The sequence below is a fragment of the Equus asinus genome, chromosome 3 (genome assembly GCF_041296235.1).
Source record: "Equus asinus isolate D_3611 breed Donkey chromosome 3, EquAss-T2T_v2, whole genome shotgun sequence".
NCBI lineage: Eukaryota > Metazoa > Chordata > Mammalia > Perissodactyla > Equidae > Equus > Equus asinus.
The window spans coordinates 2,014,316-2,030,605 of NC_091792.1; the positions used below are offsets into that span (position 1 = coordinate 2,014,316).

Consider the following 16,290-nt stretch of genomic DNA (forward strand, 5'->3'; position numbering starts at 1 on the left):
GAAGTAATAGGTGCAAATTCTGGTTTGTCCTCTTTGAGAGAAGGAGCATGCCCTCCCTTCTCTCCTTTTCTTCTCCCTTCCTTCTTCCCTCTCTTCCTATTTCTTTCGTCTCCTTTCTTTCTCCCCCTCCTTCTTTATTCCTTTCCTTCTAAATTGTAGATGTGATGGTAGGAGCTGAGAAGCCATCTTGATCCATGAGACTGAAACCATGTGTTGAGCTGAAGATGGTAAAGCAATGAGAAAAGATGCCTGAGTCCTTAATGATTATGAAACCAGTATTCTAACCCTAGAGTGACTATGCGGACTTTTATGTGAGAAAGTTCTAGTTTAAGTCACTCTTATTTGGGGTTTTTCTGGTACAGGAGCGGAACAAATATTCTATCTAATATGAATGGTTTCTTACTTTCATTTTTCTGGAAGTAAACTATCATTGCTTTCTTCATTGGGCTAAATTCTTCTCCCCTAAACACACACACACACATGCACACATACACACAATTCATCTGGGCCAAAAATGAGTTACCACAAGCAGCATTTAGTTATAAGGAATGTATTGGGAATAGCTTTTCCCTTTTCATTATCATAGAAAGATGACTTCCGCCCACCCTTAGTCCAAATTTCTGAACAATGCCTTTGTCAGGACCATGTGTTCAGGGCAACGGAAGGCAGCTTCCAGCGCACTGAGACTCCTCGGGAGTGCTGACTCTGCCTTGCCACTGAGTTCCTTGGCTTTGCTGCAAAGCGGTACAAACACATGATCGGGTTTCACTGTTAAGAAAATTCTGTCAGCAACACACATACAGTCAAGTCTGCTGCCTGGATAGCTGAACATTCGGGGACTGAGATTTAAAGAAAGGTCTCATGACAAAAGTTCACGGGAATGCTGCCCTCTGGGGTTCTCACTCTGTCTTCTAGTGGCTGTGAAGGGTGGCCAGGGCTGACGTCACTCTGTCCTTCTGACGGTCGCACTCTCGGTTCTTCATATTTGAGGAGACGGGACGGTGAGGAGGCCTGTTGGCTTGATCTTACTAATGCCACCGTCTAGAGTACAGATTCTCGGATATTTCATCTTCACAAGATGGGCTGCAAACTGAAAAAAAAGAAAAAAGGCCAAATTTGGAGAGGATATACGAAATTTGTATTTCCCTGATCCCATTTTTTTCTTCAAGCTGTGAAAGACAAAACTACTTTGATGATACCATTGCTGCCACTGGTGTCTCAATGAATCATTAATTTGGTTTTTAATATAAATTAAATCACTTGTTTATATGTTGACAAACAACTTCTTTATGCTATGGAGTAAATGTGTCTTTTTAGTTTTCTTCTAAACTTGTTTGAATAGGGAATAAATACACATGGGAAACAATCCGCATAGTCTAACAGGGTGACAGTGAGCAGTAGCTTCCTCCTCCCTCTGTTCTCAGCCTCCCTCTCAGAAGTCATTAATATTCCTATTTTTCATGTATCCTTCCAGCAATAGTCAAAACATTCTCAAATCTGGATTCCACAATTTCGATATTACTGTCAACTTACCAGTTATGGCAATCCTATGCACCATATCCCAGAGAAGGCCCATCAACTGGCTGTAACATGTCTTTGGAGCAACCGCAACGGACACTTGAGACCATAAACTTGGAAACCATAAACGTGTGGCCACACCCAGCTATAAACTGATGCAAGAAATCTTCTAGACGCCTAGCGAGAAGGACTCGGCGACGTTACCAAGACCTACACGTATTTCCCTGACGTGGCCCGTGTCCCCCCGCAGGATTGCTCCCACACTGCCCGCTCCCCGGCGACGCCCTGCCTCGGGACGCGGGCTTTGGCTGTGCAGGTCGGCCTCTGTGGGGAACACGCTCCCCCCCGCCGCCCCCGGGCCTCCCTTGAGCTCTCCCCGGAGCCCTCCCACTGCCTCATTCCTGCCCCTCAGGGGTCCCTTCTCCAGGCCTGAGTCTCCACCAGGGGCCTCTTCTCAGCCCCAGAATTTTTTGTGCAAATCTCTACCTTTGGCTTACCGCATTTATATAAATTGCCCATTTAAGAGCCTGTCCTGTTTCCTCTTCCAAACCATGACCTCCCCACCACGGTGAGCCTGTTCTGTTTCTTTTCATCCCTCATGCCCGGAACACGAAGGGGCTCCACATCTGCCTGGTGGATGAACTGTGATGAATGACACATAACCTGGGGGGTGAGGATGAGGTAGAGAGGGATCTTCGGCTCTCTGGCCGTTCTGTCTCGATGCCCTCCCCCTTGCGCTACACAGTACATTCCTCCTCCTTGGGCATTTGTGTCTCCTCAGTTACGTTCTCATAACCTGATCTTATATCCTTCACGAAAACGACATACTTGCTCACAGTGCTATTGCTTCTTGGGAGTATTTGAAGCTTATAGTTGGGGAAGTCTCAAGCCAGCAGTCTAGACCTGACGGCTCAACAAATCAGCTGAGCGATTTGGTCAGTAAAAGTTCAAGGCCTCACCCCAGAGATTCTGCTTCATTGATATGGGGCTCAGGAATGTGTGTCGTTTGTCTGTTTTCTAACAAAAACAGTAGATGATTCTAAAGCAGGTAGTCCAAGGACAGTATTTTGAAGAGTTCCATCTTAAGCCAAAAGGACAAAGGTGTTAGTAAGTAGGTGGAAGAGATGTTGCTAGACTAGGATCTTAGCAATCTCCAAAACAGCTCACATAAGGAGATCTCAAGCTGCTGACCCCACTCACCTTCTCCATCATTCTCTGCAGCACCTTAACAGGGATTCCTACATCAGAGCCTACCCTCTTTTAGAGCCACCTGAGGGGATCCTTCACAGTAATTAATATTGATTAGAAATAGTGCCCCTGTGTTTCCAAAGTTATCGGGTGGGCTAGCGTGCCAGTGTGAGCGGCTCTTCATCTGCTCTGCTTGTTTCTCCTTGAACCCCAGTCCCCACCAGGCTCCTGTGCCCCGAGGCACGTGCAGGCAGCGCAGACCCTGGTACCGTATGATTACTGAAACACCCCAGCCTTGCTCTCTCACAGCAGCAATACAATTACCACTTAGGCCAAATTCTCAGATAAACATTCCATTCCTCAGAAGGCCTGTGGATAAGCAGTCTTGGCATTCAATACTTTCAAGACACTGCACAGGTGAGAAGACGAGTAGGGAAAGACCCACAGTACATTTAACTGATCTCAAATTAAGCTGCAGAGCTGGGGGAGTTCCCACTGCTGCTGGAGGGGGGACACAACGGGCTGCTGAGCCGGAGAACATGACAGCAGGCGGACAGAGCACGGGAGGTGCCAGGCGCGGCATGTAGGAGGTCTGGGAAGAAAAGGAGAACAGAGGACAGGGAGAGGTAAATGTTTAGGTGCCCTAGAAAGAAGCAAGGCTGTGCTCTCAGGCTAAGGCTGTGAGGTCTGCCCCTCTGATCCTAATGGTGAAGCCATGACTGCATCTTTTCCACCCCTTGCGTGCACACGGCTCCTTCTCTCCATGCTCATCTGACCAACGATGACCAATGTTCATCAACCAGACATTTCACTGAGCACTGAAGTCCCAGGCTCTCTTCCGGTTTCTGCAGTGCTTACAGGTCGGTGGAGGAGACAGTAGCAAACAAGATCAAGTAGCATGACTACTCTGCAAGCAGAAGTTCAGCGTGCTTCTGAATTTAATGGGTTGGGGCTGCCCCCTCCCCATTCTTCATTACTGACACGTGAAGGGAATGGGGACCAGATCTGATGGCCACACTGTGATGCTGATCAGCAGTGTGCTCTGTGGCCACAGCTCGACAGGGAGGGGAGCAAAGAAAGGGCTGTGATGTACACGGTGGTTCTGCCGTGTGAACAGAGTCATGTGACTCAGGGAGGGGACTGTGGGGGGACAGAGGAGAACCAGGCATGCAGAGTTCAGAGTTTTGTTGTCTCCACTCTCCATCTGGCAGGGCTCTGGCAGCTTCCGTGAGTAAGCCACAGGGCACTGGACTTTGTGATTAAGGGCCTAGCGTAGGTGGCAGCTGCAGCTTTGGGAGAGGCCTGACTTCAAACTGAGATCACACACCTAGACTTACGAGCAACATCTCTGGTGGAAGTGGTGGGCCCTGTGGTTACGAAGTCATCAGAATCGTCTGGGTGCTTTTAGGAAACAGAGGTACCCAGGCCCACTCCAGCCCAGCAATAAGTGAGTTTCTTGGGATGGAGCTCCAGCAGCCGTTGTTTCCCAGCTTTCCAGGTGATTCTCTTGTGTAGCCAGCATTGAGAATCACTTATTGGATAATGGGCTTCGTTTGCCGTTCAGGTTCAGGTTCTGTTTTTTCTAGGTACAGTCCTGTGTGAGAGCAAGTCGCCTTGCGCTAAAGGAGGCTGTCACGTTTGCAGGGCTGGAAAGTGTGAGAGTCATCCCATGTGGAAGGAATGGGGATCCTCAAACTGCACGACAGCTGAGGTCCACAGGACAGCCTCCCAGCAGAAGTGGCAGGATCTGGTATTTGCTGGAGAGGATGCTGGGACTCGTGGCCTCTGAGAGGTGCTTTTCCTGTGGGTAGTGCCCCCGTGGAGAGGGCAGAGCTCTTGCGTGGCTGTCACTCCTCTGGCCAGCAGGACCTGCTGGCGGCATTCATCACCAGGGCCTGGGAGGACACACCTCAGAACAGCACTGTGTGGAAGTGGCAGGCTTTTGTGGGTGCCACTCCATCTGGTTCTCTCTCCTCATCTCACATCTTGGCTTGGATTAGGAGGCTGGCACGTTGGTCCAGAGGAAGTCAAGTTCTGCTGTAGCAGGAGGAGGAGTGGAGGAAAGGGATTTTTGATCACCACAGAATCAAGCAGGTTAACTAAGGCCAAGAGATTAAAAGCTGAGGACAGGTGAAGTTTGAAAGGAGCACAGCACAGGGCCATGGTGTTTCTCACTGGGGGTCCTGGGACACAGGTTTGGGTGGAATCCACAGCAGCAGCAGGAAACTAAGAAAACTGGGCTTCCGCAAGATTCTGCAAGGAGCGACTGCAGGACAACTAGGCCTTGAGGTGGAACTTTGGCTCCTGAGCTGTAAGTCCGTGTTGGGGACTGGACAGCTGGCGTGGACTGACTGGCGCCCTGGCAAAGCTCACACTGAGAAGTCCTTTTCTCTCTTCCATTTTATCTGTCCATCCCTTTCCCCCAAATAATGCTAAGTTTGGGGTATGGAAATACCACTTTTGGTTGTGCCTGGAACTGCATAAGGGAACTGGCAATTATCCTGTAATGAGTAGCTGTAGTAACTTCATTTTCTGGGTTTTATGGATGTGAGGTTGAGGCTATACTAGTCTTGTGTGTCCTCTTGGTCCTCTGGAATGCTGAAAATATGGGGCAGATTTAATATTTCTGGCACTGTGTGGTTGTGTGAACATCATAGAGTGTACCTACACAAACCTAGATGGTACAGCGTACTATCCACCTAGGCTGTAATGTAATAATCTTATGGGACCACCTTTGTATCTGTGGTCCACTGTTGACCAAAATGTCCTTAGGTGGCACGTTGACTGTTATCAAATATTCCCTAAGTGTTCAAATTTCCAGTTTCTTCACAAATGTCATCTATTCACCCATCCGTCCACTTATTTATATTTACAATCTGTTTATTTCCATCGGGATCCAAACAAGGTCCACACACTGTGACTGATGGGTGTCTTTAAGTCTCTTTTAATCTATAGGTTTGTTCTCTTTATCTCTTTTCATTTCTTTGCAGGAAGGCTATTCTCTCCTGAATCCACTACAATCAGACTTTTGTCTCCATCACTCCCCTAAAATACTCCTATAACGGTCAGCAGTAATCTCCAGTCGTCACATTGCCTAATCTAATTTTCGAGACTCAATGTGAGTCTGACTTACCCATCAGCATCATCGGACACACTTGATCATACCCTCCTCTTGTCAAAGCTCTCTTCCATTGGTCTTCAGTATACTAATCTCTCCGAGTTCTCTTACCTCACCGGCTGATTTTCCAGTCTCCTTTGGTGCATGTTCCTTATCTTCCTGACTGCTCTATCTACACCCATCTCCCAAAGGATTTCATCCAGTCCCATGGTTTTAAGTCCCATCTACAAATTGATGACTTTAAATTTGTCTTTAGCCTCTTCCCTGAACTCTAACTCATGAATCTAGCTGCTTCCTCAATATCTCCACTTACACGTCTAATTAGCTTCTTAAACTTAACACTTTGAAAGGAGAACAATTGATTCCTACCCTCTCTCTACCTCCAAACCCCTCCCGAAGTCTTCCCCAGCTCAGGAGATGGAAACTCCACTCTTCCAGTTGTTTAAGCAATAAAGCTGGATATATATTTGTTTTTTTTTCCTTTACTAATATACCATATAGTCTCTAACTCTCAAAACATTCTCAGAATCTGATCACTTCTCAACTCCTCTGCTACTGCCATACTAGCCCAAGCAACCATTATTTCCTAGATTATTTACCTACATTATTCCACGTATTATCCTAACTGGTCTCTCCTGCTTCCACCCTTGCCCCAGTGGTCTATTCACCACACAATGGAGTGATCCTTTAAAAATGTAAGTCAGATCAAAAAACGGGCAGGGGACATCAACAGACATTTCTCCAAAGAAGATATACGGATGGCCAATAGACACACGAAAAGATGCTCATCATCACTAATCATCACTAATCATCAAGGAAATGCAAATCAAAACTACACTAAGATATCACCTTATACCTGTTAGAATAGCAAAAATAACCAAAACAAAAAGTGACAAATGTGGGAGAGGTTGTGGAGAAAAAGGAACCCTCATACACTGTTGGTGGGAATGCAAACTGGTACAGCCACTATGGAAAACAGTATGGAGATTTCTCAAAAAATTAAAAATAGAAATACTTCATGACCCAGCCATCCCACTACTGGGTATCTATTCAAAGAACTTGAAATCAGCAATTCCAAAAGTCCCATGCACCCCTATGTTCATCGCAGCATTACTCACAATAGCCAAGACGTGGAAGCAACCTAAGTGCCCATCAACTGATGACTGGATAAAGAAGATATAGAAAATATATACAATGGAATACTACTCAGCCATAAAAAAGGATAAAATCGTCCCACTCACAACAACATGGATGGACCTTGAGAGTATTATGTTAAGTGAAATAAGCCAGATAGAGAAAGATGAACTCTGTATGACTCCACTCACAGGTGGAAGTTAAACATATAGACAAAGAGAACTGATTGATGGTTACCAGGAGAAGGGGGGTGGGGGGAGGGCACAAAGGGTGAAGTGGTGCACCTACAGCATGACTAACAATAATGTACCACTGAAATTTCACAAGGTTGTAAACTATCATAATCTTAATAAAAAGTTAAAAAAAATTTAAGTCAGGTCATCTAACCTCTCTTTTCAAAGCACTGTAATGGCTTCCCATTTCATTCAGAGTAAAATCTAAAGTCTTCACGATCATCCATGAGGTCCTACGTGATCTGCAAATCTGCAAACCCTTCTTCCACTGCCCATCCTCGTTCTCTAAACTCCTCTCCTAGTCCAAGCTCCCATCACCTCTTACTTAGATTACTGCAATAGCTTCCTGTCTGACTGCTTCTGTCGTCACCCCTCCAGTCCTTCTCTACATGGCGACCAGAAGGATTCTCTTAAAATAAAAGTCACATCATACAAAACCCCATGTTCCCCATGTTCTAGTGGCTTTCCATCTCACTGGGAATAAGGGCTTCCCTGATCACCTTATAAAGAGGATAAGCCACCAGCACTCTTTCGCCCTACCTTATTTTTCATTTCGGCATTTATAACTACTTGGTATACGTGTGTTTGTTTATTGACTCTCTCTCCCAATATGCTATAAGCTCCATGAAAGTAGGGACTCTGTTTACTCATCACTGTTTTTCCAATGCCCAGAACAGAGCATTTGCTCTAATATCTGCTGAATAACTGATTCAGTCATTCAACAAATACTTTTTGAGCATCTACTGTGTGTCAGGCATTGTTAAGCTGCCTTACTGCCAGTGGAGCAGGGAGAAAGGACTGTAGGGCAAATAGTAAGGAAACTGTCTAACTGGTTCTGCTAAGAGTCAAATGCTATTTTCTTTTATTCTTTACTACTAAGGTCTTCACTCAACTCTTGTATGAGTTGAAAGAAGTGAGATGACTTGAAAAAATGATGTCTTTTAAAAGTAATGTATATAAAACACATTTATACAAGAAAGTACTGATGTCGAAGTTTATAAATATGGAATGGAAATAATAACCACCGTGTGATGATGATGTTCACGTAGAGTCCACAGAGCAGTCAGCTGAGGGCCTGGGGGGATGACAGAATCTCAAGAGGATGCGGTGAAGGCTCCACTATCTACTCCTGGCCCCACGTTTACTTCTTAGCCCTGATCTCTCAAGGAGTTTGGCAATTTTTAGTGGAATGTGGACCCCTCTAGAGGTATGTGAAAAAAAGGTAAGTTAATATTTTCACGTGCAATGATAAATTTCCGCTCTTTGCCTCTTCCATTTTACTCTTATATGTAAATCTAACAAAATGTCATGAAGATTAAAGGAAAGGAAAGGAAGGGAATTTACATTTTTTAAAGTATACATTTTCAGTAGAAATGGCAAGAACAATACAGATTCCCCACAGGCACGTGAACCCTCAGCAGGATGTAAGTCGATGCCACTCTACTGCATTGTTCGCTTTGTCGAAATCCCGGTAACGGACCTTTTTCCTCACCTGACAAATGCTGTTTTCCTTGCCTTCCTCTTCCATTTTCCTTTGATCTTGTTTTCCTTGTTGATCTCCTCTACCTATCACTTGCACTAAAGCAAATTTTTTCTTATTTATAAGCTAGTTTATAGTGGAGATGATAGATTTTTACAATTTCTTGAAACAAATATAAGTTATATCTTGTAATGGTCTTTTGATAATCTCTTGTTGAGGCTATCACTTGGAATTTGTCTTCCTTTCTGGAATAATGCATTTATAAGCTTTTAAATTTAATTATAGGAAAGAAAAACCCTACATCTTAAAAAAAAATTCTACTTAGTCTTGTAGAACGCTAAGTGTTTATTTCATACGTGGAAGGATTCTATATATACACATCTACTTTTAACTCTCCTTTGAATTCTAGTCCAAACCTCTAAATACTTGACTGACATTTTTATACTTATGTCCCATTTGCACTTCAAATTCAGTATGTCCAAAATTCATCACAATCCCTCCAAATCCCCTTTATTTTTCTCTTCCTCATCTCTGTTAAAGATATCAGCAACCTCCTCAAAAACCCAACCTGGAAACTTTGAGGTTATCTTTGACTTTTTTTAAAACCTCTTTGGCTCCACATTCAGTTGGGTGCAAAGCTGTGCCAGCTCTCTCTGCTCTGTCCTGGGTCCACTCCTTCCCTTCCTCTGCTCCTGCTCCACTTTAGACGCCAGTCACTCTTGGAGCAGTTCCTGAGCGGTTCTGTGTTGCTAGTTTTCCCCTTCCACTTTACCTGACTCTGCTGTGACACAGTTAACATTAGGGAAAACCTCTGGGAAGTCCTGGGACCCCAGTCACTGTTGCATAGAGGTTTTCCTGCCTAGGGCTACTGTCCTTAAGAGGTGAGACAAGATCTGTGTCTCCCCTCCAAGGAACAGCTTGCTTATCTAAGGTCAGGAAGGACAATATGTAGTACCTAAAAGCTCTTAGGGTTTCATTTTGATAATATTGGGCTGGTAGTTTCTTTGCATTCTTCACACTCTGAGAAGGACAAAAGAAAGTCTCCATTTTAGACTTATACTTGCTTATTCTTTACATAAATACATGCATTTGTTTATATTTAAGTTAAAGATTAATGAGAAGATCATCCTTTAGTGTCTAAAATAAGAGAAGATAATGACAGGATGTCACGGGACCCCATGCACCAGAGAGTGATCACAGTGCGGCCACCTCCCGGTCTCCTTCTGGAAGGCACAGGCCTCTAGCGCTCCATCTCAGACAAACTCTCTTGTCTTTCCCCAACAGCCACGTGAGCTTCACTAACTCTGGGCCTTTAGCCTATTCAGATGGTGGAAGAGTGAAAGCTTGAGACAGAAGGTCGACACAAAGGTAGAATCTGGGAAGAACGTGGCATTGACATAGACTGGGAACACAGGGAGAGTGAAATTCTTTAACTGGCCTCTGGTCCTTGGTGTTTTAAAAGGCAAAAGAGAGGGAAGACACTTTAAAAAGTAGTTTTCCAAATAACTTTCTAAAATACAGCTGATAGTGTCACTTTCCTTCTTAAAAACCTACAATAGCTCCCCACTGCTAAAATGTGAGCTCCTTAGCAGAGCATTTCAGATGGTCTGTGACCACACTCCACCCATCTTTCCAGCCTGATCTGAGCTAACATGCTCCTCAAAGAAGCCCGGTGCTTCCCAAACTGCTTGGGCCATCTCCTTTGCGTGGAACGTTCCGTCCTGACCACGGCCCTCCTCCCAACACTTTGCCCTACTGAAATTCTACCCTCATTCTAAGCTGGGTCTATTAGTCCCCTTCTCCATGAAGCATTAGGAATCCCTCATTTAACCGCAGAAATTTCTTCCTTCTTACTGATTTTCTAGAACTTTAATTATGAATCTCATGTAGTACATGCCACATTCTGCTGTGAGTTTTAATCAGTTGTACACAGTTCTTATCTTCTTAACTAGACTGTAAATTTTATGAGAACAAAGGACCATACCTTTCTCATTTCTGTGTCCTCACGATAGTTTCCACCAATGTTTACTGTCTTGAATTAAACTAGTAATTGGTATTAGGATTTTTTTTTTTTGCTTCCCTCTTTTTACTAATTTCTGAAAATTCATAGTCTACTGTAAACTATTATTTTTCATCTGTTCATTCATTAACTTAGTCATTAATTCAACCATAAGATATTTATTGAGTGCCTTCTACTTGAACGGCACTATGCCAGGGGCTGGGGGTACAACAATGAACACAATATAATCCCTGTCCTCAACAGGGAGCTGGGAGTTTAGTTGGAGATGCAGTAAGTGAACAGGCGATGGCAACGCCATTTGATAAATGCCACACAGAGCCAGCTCTGAGGGTTGTGCCCATTGTGCCCTGCACGAGAGCCTGGACAAGCGGTAAGTGCAGCACGAAATGCAGCACACCCTCTTCTTCCTAAGCTGTGTGTCCTCACAGGGTGCTCTGGGCCCCGAAAGGACGGAAGGGTTTTATCTGATGCACACAGAACCTCTGTATGTGATAGTGGCCCCAGGGCAGTATATGAGTAAGTAAAAGATTTTCTCTGAGCATTTGGGAAGGACACTTAGTCCCAGCCTTGAGGAGTTAAGAAAGAGTTCCATGAAGAAAAGCTACATAAACAGCCTTCCAACACAAACGGGAGTTTCCCCAGTGAACCGAGTGGGAAGAATGTTCCAAACAGAGAGAAGTACAGAAAAGACAGCCTATTAGTAACTACAAGTAGTTCATTATGGCTGGGACCTAAGAGGGTGCGGGAAGAGCAGTGAGGGATGAGCTTGGAAAACAAAGCAGAGTCCAGATCACGGTGCCTCGAGACCACGATTAGGGTGTGAATTTTACCTTGGAGGCGATGGGAAGTCACGGAGGCGTTTTGCCGGTGCTCAGATCTACCCTCCACAAGCGCGCTCCGGCTGTGGGCAGAACTAGGGAAGGGGACCGCAGCAGGGACAGTGGGGTGGTGTGACCCGAGAGAAGGGGGCTCGGTGGGGGGATGAGGGAATTTGAGACCTAGTTGACAGGGTGGCAAGACCAACAGTAACTGTCCATACCATTTGGGGCCACTAGTCATGAAGGTGAGAAACCTCACCGCTTCAATCAGGCAGGCCGGGTGGCTTGGGGGACAGAGCAGGAGCTCTGCAGTCAGACAGCAGAGTTTGAATCAGGGTGCTCACTGGCTAGCTGTGGGATCCTGGATGAGGCACTTAGCTGGTCTGGCCCTAGTTCTTCACCTGTTAAAAGTGTAATGACAACACACTTTGCAGGGTACACCTGAAGTGTGGTTGGGAGGATTCAACTCAGTGTCACACGGGTAAGTGCTTGACCCATAGTCAGCACTGTAACCCAGTTAGCGTCTTTCCTCTCTTCCTCTGCTTTCCTTTCCCCAGTCCACCCTTAACAGGAGAGCCCTTATGACACCTTGCAATTGTACAGATTCAAACTTAAAGAGCACATTTGTCCCCAAGTGGGATGCGAGGCAGGGCTTTACAGTGTCCAAGGTGAACCGTCTGTCACGGAGCAGTTATTTATACCAGTGACTCGCACTGCTGATGGGGTCACATAGGCTTCTGGCAATCAGATGAATCTCAAAAAAAATGCCACGTGTGTACAACACTTTACATGTAATTTCAATTAGTTCAAAGACCTTCTAAAACTCACGATGGACTCTAGGTTAAGAAGTTTTCCATCACGCTAATTCACTGCATTTTTAAATTCATGGTGATTGACAGTGACCTGGTGTTTATGCACACGGAATTGGGATCTCCCTGCAGGTGTACAGATTAGTGTCTAACAACAGCTTATACTTTCAGACAAGGCCTCCCTGGAATGGCTACATGGAAATTTTTTGAAAAGGGTTGACATTAAAAACGTAGGAGAAAATATTTTTAAATACGATATAAAAATTTGTTTGAAAACAGTTCTTACTCTAATAAAAAAAAAGTATGCTGCCTCCATTAGGATAAGCCTCTTCTGATAAAATTCCATCATCTCACACCACCCTGTATCAGGAGCTCCAGCGAGCCTCGCGGTACATTTTCCTTTGACCTGCAGTATTTGAGAGCAGAATTTCAGCAGTAATCATTTATTGACTTTTGTTTACACTAGACAACTGAGAACAGGCAACCCAGACTGTACCCAAGCCACTGGTCATGTTCCGCACAGTATACTCTGCTCCGAAAAGAACGTACACAATAAAAACTCGGACTCAGAGCTGTGAGGGCTGTGATGGATCACAGCCAGGTTCCAACCTCTGGGGTCAGCGGGAGGGCGACTACGGTTAGTTGGTTTCTTATTCAGCCACGAGCATTCCTGCGGTAAGGAGTAATTAATTAAATGGTGGGCTGTGGAGGGCAGGGTGGGTGCATAGAATAACACATACTGAAACAAGATAACTTTCATCCTGTGACAGGTCATGAATATGGGTGCCAGAGATCACAAGGTTCAGATGATGACTTCGCAGTTTTTCCTAGAAATTGGAAATGAATTCCCTCTGTCTTTTCTTGGAATACATCTACTAAACACGTTAAAAACAGACAACCAAAGTCTGGATTAGGTGTTTGAAGTCCCCTTTACTACAACTTCTACATTGCTTTTTGTTTCACAATGTTTTTAAAAAGCTATGTCTCTCCAGGGACTCTCCAGGACAGAGGTTAGTTCACGCCTCTTCTAAGTATCCTCCATCACTTAACAAACGCAGGGTTATAGAAAAGAGTTTTCACTGTTCCTCTTAAGCTTCATATGATGTCTCACGTGTTCAAGCTGCATTAATATATAAAATGTTTCCTTATAATCTGATGTAAACCCGCAGACCAGAACATTTGCTGACAAGAAGGCAAGGGAAAAGTCAGGAAGAAAAGCAAGTTTAACCATATCCAGTGCTTATAGGTCTAAAAAGACCAAGAAAGAATTCCTTGCATATTTGGAACTCATAAAGGAGATTTGCTTCCCAATCTTTATCAAAATGCTTAAGGTAGAATTATAAAGAGACCTGGTAAAAGTTCTCATACAAAGTGGTTTAAAGGTATCACATTAATCTGAAGAACTAGGTAGACATTATCCGGAGCCAGAGAAGTTTACCACAGGGACAACGCATATGCTGCAGTGGCTTAGAGTGTTTCCAGAGTTGTCTGGTCCCCTCTGAGCACACACCTGGAGCAGGATAATCTCAGATGCCTGAGACCAAAGGCGAGAGGAAGAGCTTGAGCCCAGAGAGGATGGAGACAGGGCTAGAGTGAGAAAGAGGGACCGGCAAAAAGTGTGGGTGCAGTGACCATCACAGTATCCTAAAGCCTGGTGTAGCTTGGTTAAGGGACCCAGGAAGGAATGGGGTGGGACAGGAGGGTAGAAGCCTAATGTTACCACAGAACAAATTAACTTCCAACCTAACACCCGAAGACCAAATAACCTTGGCCTCCAGGGGAGTGTCAACAAACACAATTGGACTATTATCTTATTTTTAAAAATAGATGCAATGGCATGCTTTGCTTATTATAAATCAGATTATTTTCAGTTGAAAACAGATGTCCCATGTTCAATTTAATCTTTATATGCTATGTGTAGAAAGCATCGGCCTCTCATTGTTTAGTCACAAAACCTCCAGAAAAATTGTCTCTTGTCTAGGTTTCTGAATCAAATGTTATTCAGAAATGCATATTGTTTTGCTCTTTTCTCTTTTTGGTTTTGCTTTGTTTTGTTTTAAAGCAAAGAATCATAGCACACATAGCTTATTACTGCAACTGGCTCTTAGGTTCTCAGATGAATATTTCTTTTGATGACAAAAGAAAAACACTGATTTCATGCCAAGAATATAACATTTTAAGGGTAAGATGAGCTGTTTCTAACATTTTCCAAAGGGTTGACAGACAAAGTGAAATGCAAAGATTCCTTCAATTTCCTCCCTAGATGAACTTTTGAATGGGATACACTGGCAGGGATGAAATCTTGGTGGTCTCATACCACAAAATATAATCTAGACAGACTAATTATTTTAGAGTCTTATGAGGTTAGTGACTAACAGCAATATGATGGCTATAGTCTTCTTAAGAGCTCACTAAAGGTAGGGAAACACCGACTGGAGTTTCACTGTTTTCTGGTCCATGCTGCTGGCCATCTTCCACTCTGAGACCCATCACTAGCTCTAGAGTTGGATCCACTAAATTATTTTCCCACAAAGGAGAAAAAAATAACCCAATGACACATTAAAGCACGCTGTTGTGCTAAGTCATCACTCCTGCTCAACAAGATAATCTGCTTCTAGGACAGAGCTGGATTCACGATGGCGTCCGGTCCAGCTGAGATTTCTGAGGCCTTGACCCTAGGCTGGGAGCAGGCAGTGCGAGGAATGGTTGCCTCGAGTACCAAACAAACTGTGCCTTTCCCCTAGATAATATTTGATTAATGTTAAAACCCAAATCTCCTTTGAATCTGTGTAATCTGCTCAGGATGTAACAATGTTCCTCCTTGTGGTTCATTTAAGCCATGGCAGGGATGGTAGACTCTCTCTGCCTCCCCGTATTGATCTGAATAGCTATTGCCTTAATTCTGGGATTTACACCCTTACTCTCTGAGATTAAGTCAGCACGTTTCAGTGGTGTGAGAGGTATCTTTTATGGGGCTTCCTGTATGTATCATGCTGGCCTGTATTTCTTCTATGCCCAGGGAATCGAATTCCAGCATAGCAATCGAAGCTGCAGTTTTTCCTGTGAGTTTTAATAAGATGATTATCTCTGCAAGGAGACAAGAGTGAGACCTTGCAATGTTTTCATTTAAATGTGACACAAAGCCTGAACTGACTTCACCCCTGTTTGATACAGAAGTTTTCCCTTTCCCTTAAATCCTACCCACAGATGCAGTCACTATTCGTTTGGCTTGTCAAATTACACTCACACACGGCAGCAAGGATCAGCACAAACCTGACCCACCCATGGAGGAGGCATCCACATTTCGGAGACTCGGGACTCTGCTCCACTCCCTTAAGACAATGGGGCTTTCCGTGAGGCTGACACAGCTTTGTTCACAGACTCTCTGGATCTCCTCGGTTATACAATAGCTCACTGCTCTGTTTAACCTGCAGGGTAAGGTGAGCTAAAGAGTGCCCGACATGCGAGATTCAGTAGGACTTAATTCTGGTACAGAGGCCTCTACGCGGGACCCTAATTAAACTAAGATCTTTTTTAGTCCTTGTTTTTTTGCTCTATTCTGGGGAAAAGCAATGTTTTATCTAGATAAGAAATGGCAGCAGATTCTAAAGGTATTCTGATGTAGGTAATGTGGAAGCTAGGCCAAATACAAAAGTTCTATAAAGTGGTAATTGTATAAAAACCATCTCATGGCAATTAATTGCTAATCAATTGTAATTACAGGAAATAGTTAATGAATAAATAACTGAAATGGTATTGTATATCTTTTGATCATAGGTATTCAGGTACAAGAATAAGCAATATTTCTGATTTGTGTGGTCTTCTCCTATGTGATTTTAGACAATAGAGTCAATACATTTGGTCATAGTAGAGTAATTGCTTCATATTTGTATTACAAAAGACGTTCTGGTTCTAATTTGAATGTCAAACGAGTCATTTTAATCCTGTCGTACAGCAGACAAGTGGTTCCTT

General features: G+C 44.1%; 1 protein-coding gene across 6 annotated transcripts in view; it reads right to left on the reverse strand.

Annotated features, from left to right (window-relative positions):
* Positions 1-534: 534 nt before the first annotated feature.
* Positions 535-16,290, reverse strand: part of TBCK (TBC1 domain containing kinase) — a 196,946-nt gene continuing 181,190 nt past the window's right edge. For all 6 annotated transcript variants that reach the window (XM_014839107.3, XM_070504540.1, XM_070504538.1 and 3 more), the window contains one exon: positions 535-1,090. In XM_014839107.3, coding sequence (XP_014694593.1) covers positions 980-1,090 — 111 coding nt within the window. In that variant the 3' untranslated portion in view covers positions 535-979. The remainder of the gene's footprint in view (positions 1,091-16,290) is intronic.